At 31.1% G+C, this 20,423-nt stretch overlaps 3 protein-coding genes across 4 annotated transcripts; all 3 read right to left on the bottom strand.

Moving 5' to 3' along the window:
- Positions 1-858: 858 nt before the first annotated feature.
- Positions 859-2,514, bottom strand: LOC114283544 (uncharacterized). Its single transcript, XM_082890080.1, has 4 exons — positions 2,476-2,514; positions 2,305-2,332; positions 1,239-2,154; positions 859-1,111 (listed from the first exon to the last, which is right to left on the bottom strand). Exons 1-3 carry the CDS (start codon positions 2,512-2,514, stop codon positions 1,304-1,306), a joined length of 918 nt encoding a protein of 305 aa, XP_082746206.1. The 3' UTR covers positions 859-1,111; positions 1,239-1,303.
- A 206-nt stretch (positions 2,515-2,720) lies between these two features.
- Positions 2,721-6,598, bottom strand: LOC114283535 (uncharacterized). Of its 2 annotated transcripts, none has more exons than XR_014343102.1 (3): positions 3,798-6,598; positions 3,531-3,699; positions 2,721-3,421 (listed from the first exon to the last, which is right to left on the bottom strand). XR_014343102.1 is itself a non-coding variant. In XM_082893232.1 (3 exons), the coding sequence occupies exons 2-3, from the start codon at positions 3,601-3,603 to the stop codon at positions 3,080-3,082; spliced, it is 381 nt and encodes a 126-aa protein (XP_082749358.1). In that variant the 5' UTR covers positions 3,604-3,699; positions 3,798-6,598; the 3' UTR covers positions 2,721-3,079. The 2 variants fall into 2 exon arrangements, 1 of the variants encoding a protein (XP_082749358.1); XM_082893232.1 differs by having other exon boundaries at positions 3,565-3,699.
- A 2,542-nt stretch (positions 6,599-9,140) lies between these two features.
- LOC114256055 (short-chain dehydrogenase TIC 32 B, chloroplastic) lies at positions 9,141-18,099 on the bottom strand. Its single transcript, XM_028195645.2, has 8 exons — positions 17,731-18,099; positions 12,819-13,050; positions 12,650-12,729; positions 12,412-12,565; positions 12,215-12,293; positions 11,362-11,446; positions 11,213-11,259; positions 9,141-9,540 (listed from the first exon to the last, which is right to left on the bottom strand). Exons 1-8 carry the CDS (start codon positions 17,846-17,848, stop codon positions 9,367-9,369), a joined length of 969 nt encoding a protein of 322 aa, XP_028051446.2. The 5' UTR covers positions 17,849-18,099; the 3' UTR covers positions 9,141-9,366.
- Positions 18,100-20,423: the final 2,324 nt, after the last annotated feature.

Genomic DNA, 20,423 nt, shown 5'->3' with positions numbered 1-20,423 from the left:
TCTTGTGGATGTGCCTGGTGGTAATGTGTTTGGAATTGGTTGATGCCTCATGTATTGTCTTATGATGTAGCAAACAATAAATCCACAGTCATTCCTACAGAAATCATTTTTGACACAATTAGGGAAAAAAGAATTTTTTTTTGAAAAAGATATTAAAATTTGTTAGTTAGAATAAATTAACATACGTCATTGACTGATTCAATCTTGACATCAGGATTCCAGGCTTTTTCTGCTTGACAAGGTGTATCCTTTATGTGTTGATGGATGATTTTTTGCTGTAAAAAACATCAACATAAAGTATGTAATGATTTACATCTGATTATTGTAATGCTAATCTGAAATTGTTCTTACCAGTTGATTTGCAACGTTGTAGTGCTTGTCCTTTCCTTTTCTTGGTCTCAAAGAGTTGAAATGTTTCCAAGTCCCCAGGTGTTTGTTGATAACAAGTAATGTCCAATGATTGAAATTGTGGATGGGGATATGGATGTATCGACATGGAAGAGATTCTTGTAAAGTATTTTTCAAAATCTTTTTCCTTTGTTCTGAAGTTTTCTTCTTCAACATTGGCTGTTTTTTACAAAAAATATGTGAACATTCACAGTAATGGTACGAACTCAATATTCATATGTCGATGAAAAGCAACAAAACATGATTAACTACGATTTGTCACTCAAATTGTTTTGAAATCTGAATAGATTCCCAGCAATGATACCAAAATCAAATTTGAGAACATTCACAAGAATGATAACAAACACAAAAAATATACTTTGAAACCAAAATTGAACGGAAGATAAAGTATAGAATTGACACATGCACATTGATTGCTTACCCAATATAGCCTTGACAGTATGAAAGGCTTTCCATTGTGCTCTGCTCCATCACCAGAATTCTGTGTTTGTGGTTCTCTTTGAAGAATCTCAGCATATGTATCAATTGTCTATCAAATTGAAACACAAAAGTGATGTTAACAAATTTATGAGAAGTTTTTCAGTGTTAAAATATTACAAATATTATATGTACACAGCTAGATATGTCTGTCCCTTTTACCAAGTTCTTGATATCATTAATAAACACACAATTTTCATATCTTGCACCAAACCATATACAAGCACTACAAAACAATAAAAAAATGTGTTAATAATTAAGTTAGAATATTTTTAGAAAACAAAGCTATTTCTCAGTTTCATTTCATATATTTGTACTACATGAAAAATTGAAAGATTTATGTAAGATTATACCTTGATTCTGTTTGCTTTTCTTTCCAAAGAATTTGTAGTTTATATTTATCTTCAGGAGGTAGCAATTAAGCCACAACATACTTATTTGAAATTGTCTCATCTTTGTGTTCCTTTTCTTTCTCAACTTTAACTTTCTTGCCTCTATACTCATAATCTGACACCTCAGTAGTCTTCCTTGCTTTAGCTTTGATATTTTTAATCATGGAATTCTGTAGATTTGTTTGTTTTGATTCTGTCAGATCATCGGCTTTTATTGCACAAACTTGTTGGGTTAAGTCATGGACTTCTTCCTCTAGTAACTGATTCTGTAACTGAGAATTTTGACAATCTTTCACATTTGTATTTTTCTCACAATGTTTTGTTGCAAAATGTTGTTGCGTTATCTCATGGACCTCTTTCTGATGGAGCTCTTTGTCCACAACTTCAAAATTTTCATGGACCTCTTTCTGATGAAGCTCTTTGTCCACCACTTCAGAAATTTCATGGACCTCTTTCGGTAGCACTTGAGAATTTTCATCGTTTATTGTATGACCTTCATTCTTTGCATCTGTCCCAGAATGTTTTACTGCACAAACTTCTTGGGTTATCTCATGGACCTCTTTTTCAACCAATTGGTTATGCAATCGAGAATTTTCATCTTTCAATTGTTGTATTTGTGCTGTGAGTAGCCTATTATCCTCTTCAAGTTTATTTATGTAGATGGTCTTCACTGTATTGTCTAGTTGCAAATTGTTGTTCTCAGTTTGAAGTTTCTCAAGTGTTTGTTGATGAATTTGTTCTTCTCCCTCAGGTGCATCATTGAGTATAATTTTGCAGAAGTCATTAAAGTCTTCATTTGCTGGCTTTTGTTCTTGGTGGCACTCTTCAACATATTGACCATCTTCTTCTTCTTCTTCTTCTTCATATTCTTTAGAATCTTCTTATTCTTCTTCAGTATTTTCAGCATCTTGTTTTTGTTGTTCTTGTATTTCTTGTTCTTCTTCTTTAGCATCTTTTTGTTCTTCATCTTCAGCATTTTCAGCATCTTCTTTTTCTTCTTCTTCAGTGTCATCAAGGTCTTCATGACTTTCCTCATTCAATTGAGCACTGGTTACCTGTAGGTCAACATACAACAGATATTAGTTTTTGAAATAATTGAAGTTTAGGAAACTAAAAAGTTTCTCAGAAATAATTCAGTGTATAAAAATAGAGATTTTTCCCAACTTGAATTGAAATTAAAATGAGATGAGGATGTGACCTGTCTTGTTGTCAGCTGATGTAGTGATATGACTTTCATACGTTTATGTAATTTGGCAAGATTCCACTTGATCACCCTTGGGCATGCTTTGCTAGCTTCAGGGTGGATGATCAGTGTGTGCTCACACAATCAATACTACAAAGCATATGTAAAGAATTTTTGTCATTTGAATAAGAAGTAATACTATCTGTTATTAACAACAAACTAATAGAATAGAGTAAAGATGTACTTACTAAGAGAGCCATAACACATCCTGTGACTTTTGCTGGATTTTTGTGGTATTTTTCAATTGAAGACATCAGTGTGTTCCTGATGTAGAGAAAAAAAGCTTCAAACAAGTATATATACACAACATCTTTATCACATCTTCATTGTCTTCTTTCTTCTTGCCTTTCAATGCTTTTTGCAACAAGTTGGTGATGGTTGTGCTCGATAGCCTTTCAGTTTGTATGCATCTTCTTGTCAGAAATGATGATCTGCTTTTATTTCCATAACCAAGATGTATCGGCTCATCTCCACAAGATATACCGAAGATGGGCTTGATGTCTTCTATTGTTAGATTTACAGTTTCTGGTCTTAACTGGAAAGAACCACTACTGCCTGGCTAGTAAGTTTGAATTATTTTCAATGAAATGTCATCATATTTTCTGCATTGTTTACAATTCGTCTTGTTTTTCAATATTGTATCAAACAATGCCCAAAATGGGGTTTTCATCAAGCCATTAATATGCTCATTCCTGAGTTTGATGTGCTGTAATAGCTTCACTATTGTCACCATGTTTGATCTGAAAGTTTGTTCTTGTACTTTTTGTTCTTCTTCTTCAGCATCTTCTTTTTCAGCATCTTCTTGTTCTTCTTCTTCAGTATTTTCAGCATCTTCTTTTTGTTCTTCTTCAGTGTCATCAAGTTCTTCATCACTTTCCTCACTGAATTGAGCAGTAGTTACCTGTAGGTCAACATACAATAGATATTAGTTTTTGAAATAATTGAAGTTTAGGAAACTAAAAAGTTTCTCAGTAATAATTCAGTGTATAAAAATAGGGATTTTTCCCAACTTGAATTGAAATTCAAATGAGATGAGGATGTGACCTGTCTTGTTGTCAGCTGATGTAGTGATATGACTTTCATACGTTTATGTTATTTGATAAGATTCCACTTGATCACCCTTGGGCATGCTTCGCTAACTTCAGGGTGGATGATCAATGTGTGCTCACACAACCAATACTACAAAGCAAATGTAAAGAATTTTTATCATTTGAATAAGAAATAATACTATTTGTTGTTAACAACAAACTAATAGAATAGAGTAAAGATGTACTTACTAAGAGAGCCATAACACATCTTGTGACTTTTGCTGGATTTTTGTGGTATTTTTCAATTGAAGACATCAATGTGTTCCTTATTGCTTCTGCCCAATTGTATTTTCTCATTGAGTTTACGTCTTCCATGTATAGGAAAAAAGGTTCAAACAAGTAAACATACACAGCATCCTTATCACATCTTTAGTGTCTTCTTTCTTCTTGCCTTTCAATGCTTTTTGCAACAAGTCTATGATGGTTGTGCTCGATAGCCTTTCAGTTTGTATGGATTTTCTTGTCAGAAATGATGATCTGATTTTATTTCCATAACCAAGATATATCGGCTCATCTCCACAAGATATACCGAAGATGGACTTGATGTCTTATGTTGTTAGCTTTACAGTTTCTGGTCCTAACTGGAAAGAACCACTGCTGCCTGGCTGGTATATTTGAATTATTTTCAATGCAACGTCATCATATTTTTTGCATTGTTAGTAATTCAGCTTGTTTTGCAATATTGCATCAAACAATGCCCAAAATGGGGTTTTCTTCAAGCAATTAATATGCTCATTCCTTAGTTTGATGTGCTGTAATAGTTTCACTATTGTTCCCATGTTTGATCTGAAAGTTAATCTCCATTCTCTACGCTTTCCCTTTTGCTTTTTATCCGTTGAAGTTGATTTTTTATGCTTTCTTATCATTTTCTTTGCATTACTTTTTAGTCTTGGGGTTTTCATGAGTTGCTTTCCTGTACGGAAAATCAACATAGACAAGATATAAATACTGAGAATGTGCCCTAAAAGAATCAATCCAATGTCATTCTCATGAAGTCTAAATTTGATGACATTCATGGCTATAAAAACAAAATCAACATTGAAAGTTATATTGAAAGGAAGAGAAGATTATTAACTAGGGTTTTTTACTCAAACTGATTCAGAATATGAGAACATTCACAGCAATCGCAGCAAAAATCAACATTGAAACTTAAATTGGGAGCAAGAGAACATGATTAACTAGGGTTTTCAGTCTAATTGATTGAAAACTTGAGAAAATTCACAACAATCATGTCAAACTTAATATTGAAACATAAATTGAAATCAAGAGAATATGATTAAGTCCGGGTTTTCACTCAAATTGACTAAGAATCTGAGAACATTAACAATAATCGTACGAAAATCAACATTGAAACCCAAATTGAAACCAAGAGGATATGATTCACTAAGGTTTTTTACTCAAATTTTCTAAGAATCTGAGAACATTCACAGGAATCGTACGAAAATTAACATTGAAAGCTAAACTGAAACTAGAGAATATGATTCACTAAGGTTTTTTACTCAAATTGTCTAAGAATTTGAGAACATTCACAGGAATCGTGCCAAAATCAACAATGAAAGCTAAATTGAAACCAAGAGAATATGATTAACTAAGGTTTTTCACTCAAATTGATTGAAAATATGAGAACATTGACAGCAATGGTACCACACTCAACATCGAAACTTAAATTTAAAGGAATGGGATATGATTAAGTAGGGTTTTTTACTCAAATTGATTCAGAATATGAGAACATTCACAGCAATAGCAGCAAAATCAATATTGAAACTTAGATTGGAAGCAAGAGAACATGATTAACTAGGGTTTTCAGTCAAATTGATTGAAAACTTGAGAAAATTCACAACAATCATGTCAAACTCAATATTGAAACTTAAATTGAAATCAAGAGAATATGGATTAAGTCCGGGTTTTCACTCAAATTGACTAAGAATCTGAGAACATTAACAACAATCGTACGAAAATCAACATTGAAACCCAAATTCAAACTAAGAGAACATGATTCACTAAGGTTTTTTACTCAAATCGTCTAAGAATCTGCGAACATTCACAGGAATCATACCAAAATCAACATTGAAAGCTAAATTTAAACCAGAGAATAAGATTCACAAAGGTTTTTACTCAAATTGTCTAAGAATTTGAGAACATTCACAGGAATCGTGCCAAAATCAACATTGAAAGCTAAATTGAAACTAGAGAATAAGATTCACTAAGGTTTTTTACTCAAATTGTCTAAGAATCTGAGAACATTCACAGGAATCATACCAAAATCAACATTGAAAGCTAAATTGAAACCAGAGAATAAGATTCACTAAGATTTTTACTCAAATTGTCTAAGAATTTGAGAACATTCACAGGAATCATGTCAAAATCAACAATGAAAGCTAAATTGAAACTAATAGAATATGATTAACTAAGGTTTTTGACTAAAATTGATTGAAAATATGAGAACATTGATAGCAATGGTACCACACTCAACATTGAAACCTAAATTGAAAGTAATAGGATATGATTAAGTAGGGTTTTTCATGTAATTTCAGTAAGAATCTGAGAACATTAACAGCAATGGTACCCAAATCAACATTGAATCCTAAATTGCAAGTAACAGAAGTTGATTAATTAGGGTTTTTTCACTCAAATTCAATATGAATCTGAAAACATTAACAACAATGGTACTAAAATCAACATTGAAAACTAAATTGAAAGTAAGAGAATATGATTAAGTAGGGTTTTTCACTCAAATTCACTAAGAATCTGAGAATATTAACAGTAATCGCACCAAAATCAACATTGACACTTAAATAGAAAGCAAGAGAACATGATTAACTAGGGTTTTTCACTCAAATTCACTAAGAATTAGAGAATATTCACAGCAATCACACCAAAATCAACAATGAAACCTAAATAGGAAGCAAGGAAACATGATTAACTAGGGTTTTTCACTCAAATTCACTAAGAATCTGAGAATATTCACAGCAATTGCACCAAAATCAACAATGAAACCTAAATAGAAAGCAAGGCAACATGATTAACTAGGGTTTTTCACTCAAATTCACTAAGAATCTGAGAATATTCACAGCAATTGCACCAAAATCAACAATGAAACCTAAATAGAAAGCAAGGCAACATGATTAACTAGGGTTTTTCACTCAAATTCACTAAGAATCTGAGAATATTCACAGCAATTGCACCAAAATCAACAATGAAACCTAAATAGAAAGTAAGGGAACATGATTAACGAGGATTTTTCACTCAAATTCACTAAGAATCTAAGAATATTCACAGCAATCGCACCAAAATCAACATTGAAACTTAAATAGAAAGAATGAGAACATGATTAACTAGAGTTTTTCACTCAAATTCACTAAGAATCTGAGAATATTTACAGCAATCGCACCAAAATCAACAATGAAACCTAAACAGAAAGCAAGGGAACATGATTAACTAGGGTTTTTCACTCAAATTCACTAAGAAGTGAATTTGAGAATATTCGCAGTAATCGCACCAAAATCAACAATGAAACCTAAACAGAAAGCAAGAGAACATGATTAACTAGGGTTTTTCACTCAAATTCACTAAGAATCTGAGAATATTCACAGCAATCGCACCAAAATCAACAATGAAACCTAAATAGAAAGCAAGGGAACATGATTAATTAGGGTTTTTCACTCAAATTCACTAAGAATGTGAGAATATTCACAGCAATCGCACCAAAATCAACATTGAAACCTAAATAGAAAGCAAGTGAACATGATTTTTGTGGCATTACAATGAATGTTCTTAGATTCACAAACAAAAACAAAAACAAAAGTTTCGAACTCAACATTCAAGCTGAAATGGAAATAAAAAACAAAAGGTTCGAAAATGAAAGTTTCGAACTCAACATTCAAGCTGAAATGGAAATAAAAAACAAAAGGTTCGAAAATGAAAGTTTCGAACTTAACATTCAAGCTGAAATGGAAATGAAAAACAAAAGTTTCGAAAATGAAAGATTTCGCAAAAATTAGGGTTTAAGATACTTGAATCTTACTTGTTTTCACCATTTTTGGTTTTTCGGATGTTTGAATGTTTGATGATCTAGTTTGTTTTTGTGAAATCTGAGACGAGATTGATGAAGGAAGACGAGATTAATGAAGGAAGACGAAATGTGAGGCGAAATTGATGAAGGTGAGAATGAAATCTGTGAGGGTGAGAAATGGCGGGATGAACTGTGAATGAAATCGTGAATCTGCGATTTTTGTTTTGTGTTTTGATTTGTTAAGGGTAGTTTCGTCATATTAATGGATTATGGGACTTACTGGTTAAAAGTTTTTGAACTAGGACTTAATGGACCATTATTTGCTAAAACGGGATTTACCTGTAAATCACCCTAATAAAATAGTGTTTATATTTGACCTAACCACTTTATTTAGCATATATTCCACTTTGTGAGCATAATCGAACTTCTCTGTGAAGGAAAAATTATTGGTCTGTCTAAGAGTATTACGTGGTCATGTCTTAGATTAATTACAAATTTTTATATCGTTTCATATTTTTTAATCACTTAACACAAAATCGTAAATTTCAATCCCTTCCGATCACAATGCCAAGCTATATAAATCGTGGGTAGAGTGACACCTTTCTATGCTTAACCGGTTGTGGCGGTCATCGGATAGATGCCCATTCATAAAATATAGAAGGTTTAATTTCAAGTTTTTGCTAGTAATGACTATGATTATTTACATGACAAGAATCTTGAAAAAGGATGAAAATGTAATTTTGGTATCCCATGATTCCAGTGTTTTTTTTCTTTTTTTCTTCTGAGAAACATGATTTTAGTGTTTAGAACAGTTTACAATAAAATAATGATTCTTGATTAGCTGTTTAAGCAAGAATCTCATTTTCAAATAGAGTAGGAATTCAATTTGCTCACTCTCTCGTTAGAATCTCATATTTCCTGAAATGTTAATCATTTAAGAATAAAATATAATTATTGAACTCGCAATCTTTAAAATTTTCTCATTTTTCCTTTTTAGATTCCTAGTTATAGATATTAGTGTAGTCCATGTGAAACCCATTGTCCTAGTTAAATGACACTTTTTTTTTATACGAAGGTCAAGGTAAAATTATTTAGGTCTTGGAGGAGACGGTGATTCTTTAGGACAAATGCAATTTCTTTTTAACGAGAATTTTATGTTCCCCATCCTCACTACTGTGTTCGCCACTAGTATTAATGGTTGAGGATATGTCGCATCATGTGCTTACCGTTAGAATTGTTAAACGAATCAAATTATTCAAATTCGATTTATGTTTAACTTGTTAAATAAGTAAAGTTTAAACATATTTTAAAACTCATTAAGTTATTAAATCGAATTTGAACAACTCACTGCTTGGGTCGATCAGGTTATGGGTACTATTAAAAACTGAGCTACTTTTCTTCGGCTCATTATCTAAATAAGTCAAGTTTAAATATATTTTGAAACTCGTTAAATATACAAGTCAAACTTAAACAACTTCGTTGACATTACTGCCCTACTTACCGCGAATGTGGTCATTGCATAGGGTGAGGTTGTCATTTTTTTATTCTTAAATTTTCATAACTGTCAAGTATAGTTTACACAAATTACATCTTAAGGAGTAGTAGTCATGCTGACAAACAGGTCATCATGATGCAAATCTTTTAACATAAACAATATCAACTAACAGAAGCTCAAGTACCCAAATCAAGCTAGTCCTACTATGGATAGGGAGGAGATTCATAGGATAGCAGAGAAAGCAGATGATTTTAAAGGTTTTGAGCTGAATTAACCAACTTGTTGCTGAAATCCCACAGTTTCTTCGCTAACGCCTCATCTGTGGCGAACTCGCTTGCCGGCCACTTGTTGCAGTCCAGGAAATACTTTCCAGTCACACCTTTCAGCTTTGGGTGGAGCGCGACGTAGCACGTTGTGGCTGCCCCCTGCAAAACAAAATGAAAATGAAGTAAGTCATTGTTAGCAGCCGATAATAGAGGTACTAGGCCTAGATTGAAAACTTTTATTTGATGAATCTTCCAAATAAATCACAAAACACTTTCACTCACATGTACTCTTTCTAACTTAAGTTAGTGTTAGGAAGTTGTAACACCTAATTGTTGAAAAAAAATGATCTTATGGTGACTTTAATGTGAAATTAAAATAGGTCTCAATCATCAACTGAGGTGAGATCAAATGGATTTAGATTCTTTATAATAAGATCTTTACACTACAAAAAAAATGATAAAAAATCATTAAGAATTGAATAAGAATTTGTCTCATAAAGTTTGCCTCATGAATGAGAGATTGAGAAATGATAATTATGCATATAACACATGGTGTGGCCTAATGTAAGAAACCATGTGGTACATATGGTGTCGCCTAATTACGAGGGACACATGATATTGGAAACCATGAGGCACACATGGCCTAACCATGAGGGACACATGGTCTTAGACACCATGAAGTACACATGGCTTTGTCATATATGCCTATTTAAAGACTCATGCTCAACATTGTGAAGACATCGCAATAAGTTTTCTCTCTATTCATCTATCTTAGGGTTACCATTTGAAAGCCTAGAAATTTTGAGTGTGGATAAATATTGAGAAACTCTAGTAGCTTCTCCATTGACGGAGGGTTTTCTTGACGAGACTCGTAATTCTAACATACGATCCAAACCATTTCCGCATCAAGCTCCTCCTCTCTCCCGCTTTGTATATAAAATAGAAACCAACTTTTTTGGTTGTCAACACAGAATTTCTTTGCTCTCAAGTGATAGTCAGTTTGCTTCTATATTTTTCTTCTTGTATGAGAGAATACTGTCATTATCAGTTCACGGAGCTAAACAGAAGGTGCTTCTAACCGTCGTATTCTGGAAGATAAATGCCAACATACCTCTAGCACCCACGGTGAGGTGGTGAATCTGTTTTAAGAAGACTGTAATATCGCATAGACTTTGGTTTGCTTTCTTTTCTCATTTCAATGTTTGATTTGTTATATGTATTTCTGTTCATCAAGATGTAATATCTCATGATTTCTTGTTATGTGTTTTTCTAATTTAATTTACTATAAATCTATTTATTTTTATTTAAATATACAATTTGAACAACACTAACCGAGTTTAGTGAGACACAAAAAAACAAAAGAAAACAAACGCATAAAAATTGTAAATTTCATGCGCAGATAAGAATAAAAAATTTATGTAACTAACCCGAAATTAGAGCTACATACAACGTTGCTGCAGTCCCACCATGATTAGAAAAAGTTACATAAAATACGTACTTATTTGCACCCCTCGACTACATATATACTCTTTATTGGTGTAACCTCACTCGAAGTGAACTGACATGGTCTATTCCAGAGCGGCACCAGTACCACTAAGGCAAGACAATACGTTGTGATTTTTACTACTCCATTAATGTTGTGTTGGATCAAAGATTTGAGAGATTTGCATAGGGAAAAGAAAAATGAAGAAAAAAGTGAATAAAATATAAGTTAAATTTTTTCACTCTTCACTTCTTATTTTTTTCTTTTCCTCTCCAAATTCTTAACCCAAACACATGCTAAAGGAATTGTCCCTTTTTTTTCCCTCTCATTGATGGATGGAATGATTACCTGTGGGACGTTTTTCCATAAGAGATAAGTGAATACCTTCAAAAGACCTGCAAAAAAAAAGGCAAGGAAAAAAAAAACCATAATTGAAACAATTTGACTAGCCTTCCCCCTTTTGTATTCACATATTTTTTTTCCTATGAAGTACATACTCATTAGAAAGAAAGAATGTCTCATGAGATTTGTCATTATTAACCCAGGATGCACTGAGTTGACTGTAATATTTGCACCTTCTTCCTGCATCACAAGTAAAGAAATATAGTCAGAATTCAGAAACATATGAGATAAATTTAGATCAAAGAAATGTTAATTAGAAATCACTATGATTTTCAAAGATTCCAAATTTTAAGTGGTACCAGAGACCTAGGAGAATCGAATCCCACCTTCACCTAGGAAGGGGGGGTTACAAGCAACAAAAGGGCTAACCGCCATTGTGTAGCCCCATCATCAATGGACCCAAAAAAGGGATAATCTTCGAATAATGTAATGAGCTGAACCACTTAGTAAGGATGATCCATCTATAACACTTGTAGTGCAAGAGAAATCAATATGGCAAAAATTTCATGAAAAATTCATCATCTTTTCTGAATTTACCATTTCCTGATTTTTTTTTCCTTAGTGAACAAAACAAGGTAGGAGGGGGCAATTAGTGCGTGACAAACCATAGGAGACCCCACCCGCTAGGGAGCCTAACTTCTAGTTTTTCATAATGTCATGATTGAATTACTGTCATGTTTGTCACTGCCTAGTGTGAAAACAGACATTTTGGTTTCAGCTTCTCACGGATTAGCCAATGAAACTGAGAAATTTCTGACCACACAAGTGTATTCTTCTGTAGAAATGAGGAAAGGCCCAAGGAAATTTTTATAAGTGGTGCTAACATGAAATTGAATTGTCCGACATGATTCAATTCACTGCGGCTCCTAAAACCATATGTACAAGGGAGGTTGACACTAAAAAAGATTTATTTTGTACAGATCATATGGTTAAAAATAGCTGAATCACCTGCAGGCGACGAGAGAGCTCGTTGGCGTGCAATATGTTGGCTAATTTGGATTGTCCATATGCCTTTTTGTCGGAATAACTTATTTGACACAGCAAATGAACAGAAAAACCATGTTAGCTTTGCATAAAAACAGGTTTACACAAATGTATTAAACTGTGAATCCCCAACAAGAAAAGGAACCACTTTTGAATTATACCTATCTTGATCGTTAATCTTATCAAATTGAATCCCTTTTTCATAAGTGTGGAGGTGGGCTATTGACGACAGGTTCACAATCCTACCCTCGATACCTGTAGCTCTTGCCGTGTCCTTCATTTTGTCAAGGAGCAAGTTTGTTAAAAGAAAATGACCTGAAATAACCGATGAATTTAAAATTTAAAGATCGTTAATTGAACAAATTAATCAACAATGAAGACATGCATACTATTACGTACCAAGATGATTTGTTGCAAACTGCATCTCTATTCCATCTTCGGATAGCTGGTAGGGGCAAAACATAACGCCGGCATTGTTTCTGAAATTATATGCCAATCATTTCATTAACAACACAAAATTAACAGAGATTTGATGACTTGAAATTAAAGAGAGAGCAAGAGAGATAACATTAGGATGTTGAGCGGAAGATTAAGAGCATTAAAGTTGTTAGCAAAGGCTCTAATTGACTTCATTGAGCAGAGGTCGAGTTTTAGGATGTCCACACGAGCATTTTCGTTGTCTTTGAGAATGAGCTGTTTGGCTTCATTCGCAGCTTCCATGTTCCTCGCTGCGATAATGACATGGGCATTCCTAAGAGCTAAAACTCTTGCAGTCTCCAAGCCAATCCCACTTGCCCCTCCTGCACTTGATTTTAATTTTTCATTTAGAATTTGATCACAAACAAACTAAAGAATATTGAATTCAGTCAATGTAAATTACACTCAATAGGCTTAGCCTTAACTCTCTTCATTTCTAGCAGAAATGTTTCTGGATTCAATGGTTGAACCAATGTTATCGGAAAGTGTTAAATACCATAGTGATTTTTTTAGAACAGACGTTTCGATATATGATATATTTTTCATTCCGGTAAATTTAGTGATCCAAATAGTTTCAAATTTTTTTCCCCCTAAAATGTTTGAAAAATATAAAGGCGCTGTTTGGGAAGCTGCCAACGAGGCTATTATAGCCTCATTTGATAAATAAGCCAAAAAGTGGCACTGTTCACAGCTTTTTTAAAAAAAAAAAAAAAAATAGGCACTACGCTGGACAGTGTAGGCTCACAGCCGGAAAATGATACATCAATGGGAAAATTACCATTTTACCCCTTGATATCAATTTAAAAAATAAAAAGTTAGGGACAAATTTGTCATTTTAAATTTAAACATCATTTCAACACACTTTCCAATACAAGAACCCAACTAAAAATTCATCTCATCTTCCCAAACACAAAACTAAAATAGCCTACTAAAAAAGCCAAATAGCCTACTAAAATAGCCACTTCCCAAACGAGGCCAAAATATAATAAACTAAAATCTAGGGAGAGCTAGAGCTTTGAAAAAAAAAAAAAAAAAAAAGAAAGAAAGAAAGAAAAAAAAGCCATAATGTTCCTATAAATATGTTTTTACATGATGATTAAAAAAAAAACTGTATTTTGTAAATATAAATTAAAAAATAAAAAGATATAAGATCCAATAGCGCCTAACCTTTTTCCGTTGTTAATTTTCATCAAATTACATAATCAGATTCTCACACACACACACACACACACAAGAAAAGAAAAGAAAAGAAGAAAAAGAAAAAGAAAAAGGAAATTTGCAATTTTTCTTTAAATGAAATGAAACAAGGTGACATTAATAGAAATTTTTTAGGGTCGGTAGGTTGTTGCACCAGAAACATGGGATTGAATAATTAAAAATATAAATGACAAAAAAAGGACATGAGATCCAATCACACCTTACCCTTTTTCCATTGTTGATTCACACTAAATTTAAATAGATTATAATAAATGTGAGGACCCTTTTGGAGGTAGTGATATTTTGTTTGGTTTTAATTTTCTAAATTCAATTTTATGAAAATTGTAATTTTTTTTTTAGTGAATATTTTTAAAATTTTAAGCAAATTTTTTACTTTTTAGATGTACCTAAAAAGTAAAATATTTGTAAAAAAATCAATAATTTTTTCTGTTGTTGGTATTTTTGGTATTTAGTTAATTTTTTAAAGATTTTTTTCACAAATATTATAGTTTTTAAGTGTATTTATGTTAGATATATTTAAAAACTAAAAACAATTCTTAAAATATTTAAAATATTCAATGCAAACAAAAAAATATGAAAAATAAATAATTTTAATTTTCTGAAAAGTGAATTCTAAAACCAAACTATTCCATGGGAAAAGGACTAAACCTATTTGCAATTTGGAGTAATAGTCACACATAAATGTTGAAATTAGAACTCATTTGCAAGAAGCTTAATTCCCTAACCAAAAGCAAATGAACAAAATTCTAGGGCTGTTATATTAAGTTTTCTTTTCATCGTTTTATATCATTAGGGTACATAACAAAATATTACTTGTCTTCGTTAAGTCCATACAAGGAATCAATCATAAATATCTACGCCGTTGGTGTTACAAAATGGTGACAAAAAATTAGTGACATAGTATCTCTTCCAGAAAAACCAATTGGGTTGAGTGAGTTGGAAAGGAACAGATTGAGGGAACTTCTATTTACACAACAAAAAGTGTTCATTACACCCACTTTCTAGATGCATTCCCTTCAACAACAAAAAAAAAATTTTATCTCATTACACTATCTATACTTTCAAACATATCTTCATTTCTCACCTCTTACAGCTGTTTGGATTGGGTGAGTTGGGAAGAAAAGAAAAAAAAATGCATTTACGTTGGTTCATATCACTTGTTTGGATAAGTAAAGAGGAGAGAAATTGAGTAAAATTAAAAGAAATAGAGAAAAACTCATTTATCTCATAATTCTTATTTTGAATCTCTACAAAATTGAAGAGATTGAGAGAGAAAATATACCAATTAAATAATATTGTGTTATAACACCAAAACTATCCATTTAGATATAGGAAAAATAAAAAGACTAACACTTATAAAAAGTTAATTTGGTAATATAACATGATATTATTACTTTTCTTTTCTTTTATATAACTTAACCAAACAAGATAAGAGAGAAATCATTTGCTTGGTTCCCATTTTTTAAAAACAGTTTTCAGAAAATTCTACACTCTTATTTTCTGTGTTTTTTTATTTTTACTGAATTTTTTTAATATTTTATGCAAATTTTTTACTTTTTAGACACACCTAACATAAATACACCTAAAAAGTAAAAAAATTGTAAATTTTTTTTTAAAACAATTCACTAAATACCAAAAATACAAGAATTTAGTACATTTTTTGTATTTTTATGTATTTCTTAATTTTTAAAAATATTTTTTCACAATTTTTTTACTTTTTAGATACATCTAAGTAAGGTGCATCTAAAAAAGTAAAAAACATGTTTAAAATTTTAAAAATATTCACTAAAAATAAAAAAATACGAAAATCAAAAAACTCAGTTTTCAAAAAACTTAATCCAAAAAAACTCAAACCAAACACAGTGATTGTTTTTTTCTTTTATTTTCTCTCGTATTTATCCAAACAAGAATGGAATTAGGATTTCATGATGGGTCAAAAGACAAATAAAAAAATTTCACCATATACATAAAAACACATATATGTACAATATAATATATATAAATTATATATATACATAAAAAAATTCAAATATCATAGAAGTAATTTCTAATAGGATGAGGTCTTTTTAGAATTGGGGTGGCTGTTGTGCGGGGTGCACAGCAGCCACTGCTGTGCAGCCATTTGGGCTCTTTTCGGGGCCCATTTTGATAATTCGAACCATTCACATTTTAGAATACATCAAGTAGAACATACTTATAAAAAATCAAGTTAATCGGATATCGTTTACCCATTCATCCACTCACATTTGTATCTACAAAAATAAATAACAATTGTAATTTGAAGTATTAAAATAAATACGAATGTGAGTGAATGAATGGGTAAACGATATCCGATTAACTTGATTTTTTACAAATATGTTCTACTTGATATATTCTAAAATGTGAACGGTTCAGATTATCAAAATGGACCCCGAAAAAAGGCCCAAATGGCTACACAGCAGTGGCTGCTGTGCACCCCCGCACAGCAGCCACACCAATTCCGGTTTTTTTGGTGCAAAATAAAAAGAGTGCAAAATGAGAGAAGAATGAGATACATACTGGGAAGCCATTTTATGTATAAAATAAGACATGGCTCTTATAATTTTCTCCTAATTCTATCCTTTATCCTTAGAGAGAAATTACAATTTTTTTCTTATTTCTTTTCTCTCATAACTGACATAATTATTTTTTTTTCTTCTCTCTCATGTTACAAACATAATGTTATTTCTCTTGACACTCCCAAATCTTTCAAACCCTAACTCCATACCCAACCACCAACTTCGACCATCACCACGCAGCCTTCTGCATGCAAGAGAGAGAGAGATCTCGGGTTTTAAGAAGAACAAGGGATGGTTGGGGGCAACAAAGAGGGGGTTGGGGTCATAGTAGATGGAGCAACAGGGAGGAGAGGGGTGATTGTGAGTAGTGGAGGCAGGAGTGGTGTTGGTGGGTGGAAGTAGTAGTGGTGATCCGGTGGATATGGTGAAAAAAAGGTAAATGGATACATATATATATATATATATATATATTTTTTTTTATTTTAAGATTGAAAATGGTGAGTGGAATTTGAAATTAGGACTCTTGATATTTTAGGATTTGAGTTGTTTTTTATTTTTTTGATAATTTTATGCATGAATAAAATTTAAATAAAATAAAATAAAATAAACCAAAATATGTAATGAGTTAATTTGAAATTTGTATTTTACTCTAAATTTGTTTTTTACTCTCCTTTTTAAGTTTGATAATAGGCCACTGTAATCATCAGATATATATAAGACGGGGACGAGAACTACTAAATGGAGAGTCAATAAAACAAAAACAAAAAAATGAAGAAAGAAATGAAGAAAAAGATAATTAACATTTATTAGTCAGCATTCCCAAGACAATAATTAACATGCGAAAAATGCCTTAGCCTCAGCCACTTTTACCGTTTTTTGATTGGTTTAAAAAAAAAAAAAAAATTATTTTTTTCAACCTTACTCTCACAGTCCCTCACGTGGAGGTGTGGTCCCTAACACTGTTGTTAACATGCAGAGGACATACTCGATTAAAACAAGAGTACTGCTAAGGTAAATATTTTATTATAAATATCTCATGTTTGGAATTTACAAGATAAAATATTTAATAAAATATTTAAAATTTCTGATCTTTTTCGTTAAAAAATCCATATATATAAAATAGAAGGGTAAATGCAAACCCATGTAAACAAACATGAATTGAACAAATCATCTAAAAATAGAAAATTAATAATAGATGATGATGATGATGATAGAGACATGTATGGCTGTTATGAAAAAGTAACTAACCAGTAACAATGGCAGTGAGGTTGGTTGCATCAATCCCATCTGAAACCTGTTCAGCAGTTGAAGCTGATCCAAACCCACTTGGCCCTGGCATTCCTGTCACCAATGAGAAGATACCCATTTCCTAAAACTCCCAATTTCAAAATCAATCAATAGCTTATACTTCTAAAAACGCCCAGTTATGTATCTCTAGACTCTATATATATATATATATAGAGAGAGAGAGAGAGAGAGAGAGAGAGAGAGAGAGAGAGGCGATAGTTGTGAAATTGTGGGTATTGGTTTGGAGCATTGTGGGTATTAAATAGGTTACAATGAATGGGGGCATTTAAAGCCTCACTCGGTAATAACTGAATTGGCTCCCACCCACCCACCCACCTCTTCTCAATCAACTATCTGTCTTTTAGCTTTCGTTTAAGATGGGGGTTAATTTTTTAATTTTTTAATTTTTAAAGTATTTTAGTTTGGGATTAAAAAAAATTATTTAGAATGGATTTTTTTTTTATAAGAGAAAAAATGAAATAATTATAATTTAAATGTGATATTTTATCTTGTTAAATTAAAAAGTTTAATTTATCTTTTTATGACTAAAATAGACCCAACACACCCCAAACCTTCATGCCACATGAATCCGTAATGATCTCATTTGGCTTATATGAATAATTCATTTTACAACAATAATTGAGACCTCTTTTTTTTAAAGACTCACAACTCCCTTTGGATCTCTACCATTGATGGTGTGAGCCCCGCCCCACACATACATAATGGGTTCCACACCTACATCAATGGTGAAGATTCAAAAGGGGTTGCGGGAGATTCCAAAAAATGAGAGTCTCAAGCATTTTTCTTCATTTTATAAGATATTTTATTTATAAAATAAATAAATTATTTTAATAATTATAATTGTAATTATTTTATTTTATTATATTTTTTTTATAAAATATGAATTATTTATTTTAAAAAATATAGGATAAATTATATTAGCAGTCCTGTATTTTTCTCTTTATATCATTTTGATTCGTATAATTTTAATTAACTCGACTTTGATTCTTAATATTAGATTTTGTGCCAATTTACTCTAATTGATAATGTCGATTAATTTTTTTGAACAAAAATAGTCACTGAGTTTGTTAAGATTAAATCACTAAGTTAAATATATTTACAATTTCACTTATGAAAGCATAACATATCTTATAATCAATTGGATCAAATTAAGATAAAATTGTAAATTCATGATCAATATCGAGCCAATTGAAATTGCAGGAACCAAAATGACATAAAGATCAATATAAATTGCCTAAAAATATATTTGTTATCCATTTTTCAGAGACAAACATAATAAAATGAAAATGGTATGATTATCAAATCGACTTATTATTTTTATGATATTTATACCTGGAGAGTCTTACAAAATAAATAATTCAGATCATCAAAATGGGACTCGTTGTGAGCCCCACAAACCCTTTAAGTCCTCTCAAATTCAAATCTAAACTTGAAAAAAAGCAGACCAATTAAGGGTTGTTTTGTAAAATAGTTTTTAGTGAAAGATCCCTCTCCAACTTTGTGTAGTAGGAGAGATCCAAGATTTTTTTTTATTAACTAATATCCCTCAATAAAAAATTTCTATGATCATATGAGAGAAATTTCGAAATGCCACTATGAAATCAGAGAAATTTTTATGTGAAAATTGAAATTTCTCTATGTCGGGGTTGAAATTTCTCTAAGTGGGGTGAAATTTCTTTGAGTTAAATTTTCTCTGTGAAAATGTTAAAGGACCTTAATTATTATGAAAATATTGTATGTCTTTTATCTTATAAAATTTTAATATCGAGATGTTAAAAAAAATCCCCTTTTAACTTTTTATAAAAAAAATATTCAAAAAAATAGGAAATTTTTTTCTTTATGTAATAATTTTTAATTTTTTAACTAAAATTTCATGTTGACAAAATAAGTAACTATTAAAATACCTCACTAGTAATTTCTTTGAGCCTATGGTCTTCTATTTATGGGCCTACTCAGCCTCCATTTCGATAATTTTTTTGGGTGTATATTCCATTTTGGTAATTGTAATTGTTCATCTTGTAAAATTTATTGTGCAAATTATTCATGTAAAAAAATTAAATTAATCGATCATTCGTATTCACATGAATAAATTATAAAATCATTGAAAAAAATATATAGTAAATATAAATTTAAAAATACATTTTTTTATTGACGTAATTTTATGATCCGATCATACAACTATCCATGTCTGAATAATTTTATTTTTTAAAATAATAATCTTCTTGACATATAAAATAAACAATTCTAACTATTGAAGTAGGCTCGGTGTGTTAAGAGCAAGTAAATTGCATTGTCCAATCGATTTTCATAGAATAGAGAAAAACCTTAACCTCTTCATGTAACCCAAAAAATTTTGTTTTGGCATTTTTAAAAACAGTTTTTGACTTTTTAATTAGTATTTTTTTTTTAGTATTTTTTTTTAAGTTTTAGATTTACTTAATTTAAATATACTTAAAAAATATGAAATTTATATAAAAATCTTTTAAAAATTCATTGAATTCAAAAAATATAAAAATAAACACAAAAATTTAATACATTTTTATAGTTTGTTATATTCAATAATTTTTTTTAAAGATTTTTGTATAAATTTTATATTTTTTGCTTGTGTCTAAATTAAATAGATCTAAAAAGTT

Source organism: Camellia sinensis, chromosome 10, assembly GCF_055761805.1.
Source record: "Camellia sinensis isolate YWXY chromosome 10, ASM5576180v1, whole genome shotgun sequence".
NCBI lineage: Eukaryota > Viridiplantae > Streptophyta > Magnoliopsida > Ericales > Theaceae > Camellia > Camellia sinensis.
This window is presented reverse-complemented; position numbering and strand designations above follow the sequence as displayed.

Excerpts from the sequence above, each read along its gene's own strand:
- LOC114283544 (XM_082890080.1), bottom strand. The coding sequence starts at position 2,514 with ATGAAAGTCATATCACTACATCAGCTGACAACAAGACAG. Across the intron at positions 2,333-2,475 it reads ATCAGCTGACAACAAGACAG|GTAACCAGTGCTCAATTGAA; the intron begins GTCACATCCTCA and ends GTTGACCTACAG. Across the intron at positions 2,155-2,304 it reads TGCTCAATTGAATGAGGAAA|ATTCTAAAGAATATGAAGAA; the intron begins GTCATGAAGACC and ends AAGAATAAGAAG.
- LOC114283535 (XM_082893232.1), bottom strand. The coding sequence starts at position 3,603 with ATGAAAGTCATATCACTACATCAGCTGACAACAAGACAG. Across the intron at positions 3,422-3,564 it reads ATCAGCTGACAACAAGACAG|GTAACTACTGCTCAATTCAG; the intron begins GTCACATCCTCA and ends GTTGACCTACAG.
- LOC114256055 (XM_028195645.2), bottom strand. The coding sequence starts at position 17,848 with ATGGGTATCTTCTCATTGGTGACAGGAATGCCAGGGCCAAGTGGGTTT. Across the intron at positions 12,566-12,649 it reads GTTTGCAACAAATCATCTTG|GTCATTTTCTTTTAACAAAC; the intron begins GTACGTAATAGT and ends CGGTTATTTCAG. Across the intron at positions 9,541-11,212 it reads TATGGAAAAACGTCCCACAG|GGGGCAGCCACAACGTGCTA; the intron begins GTAATCATTCCA and ends TTTGTTTTGCAG.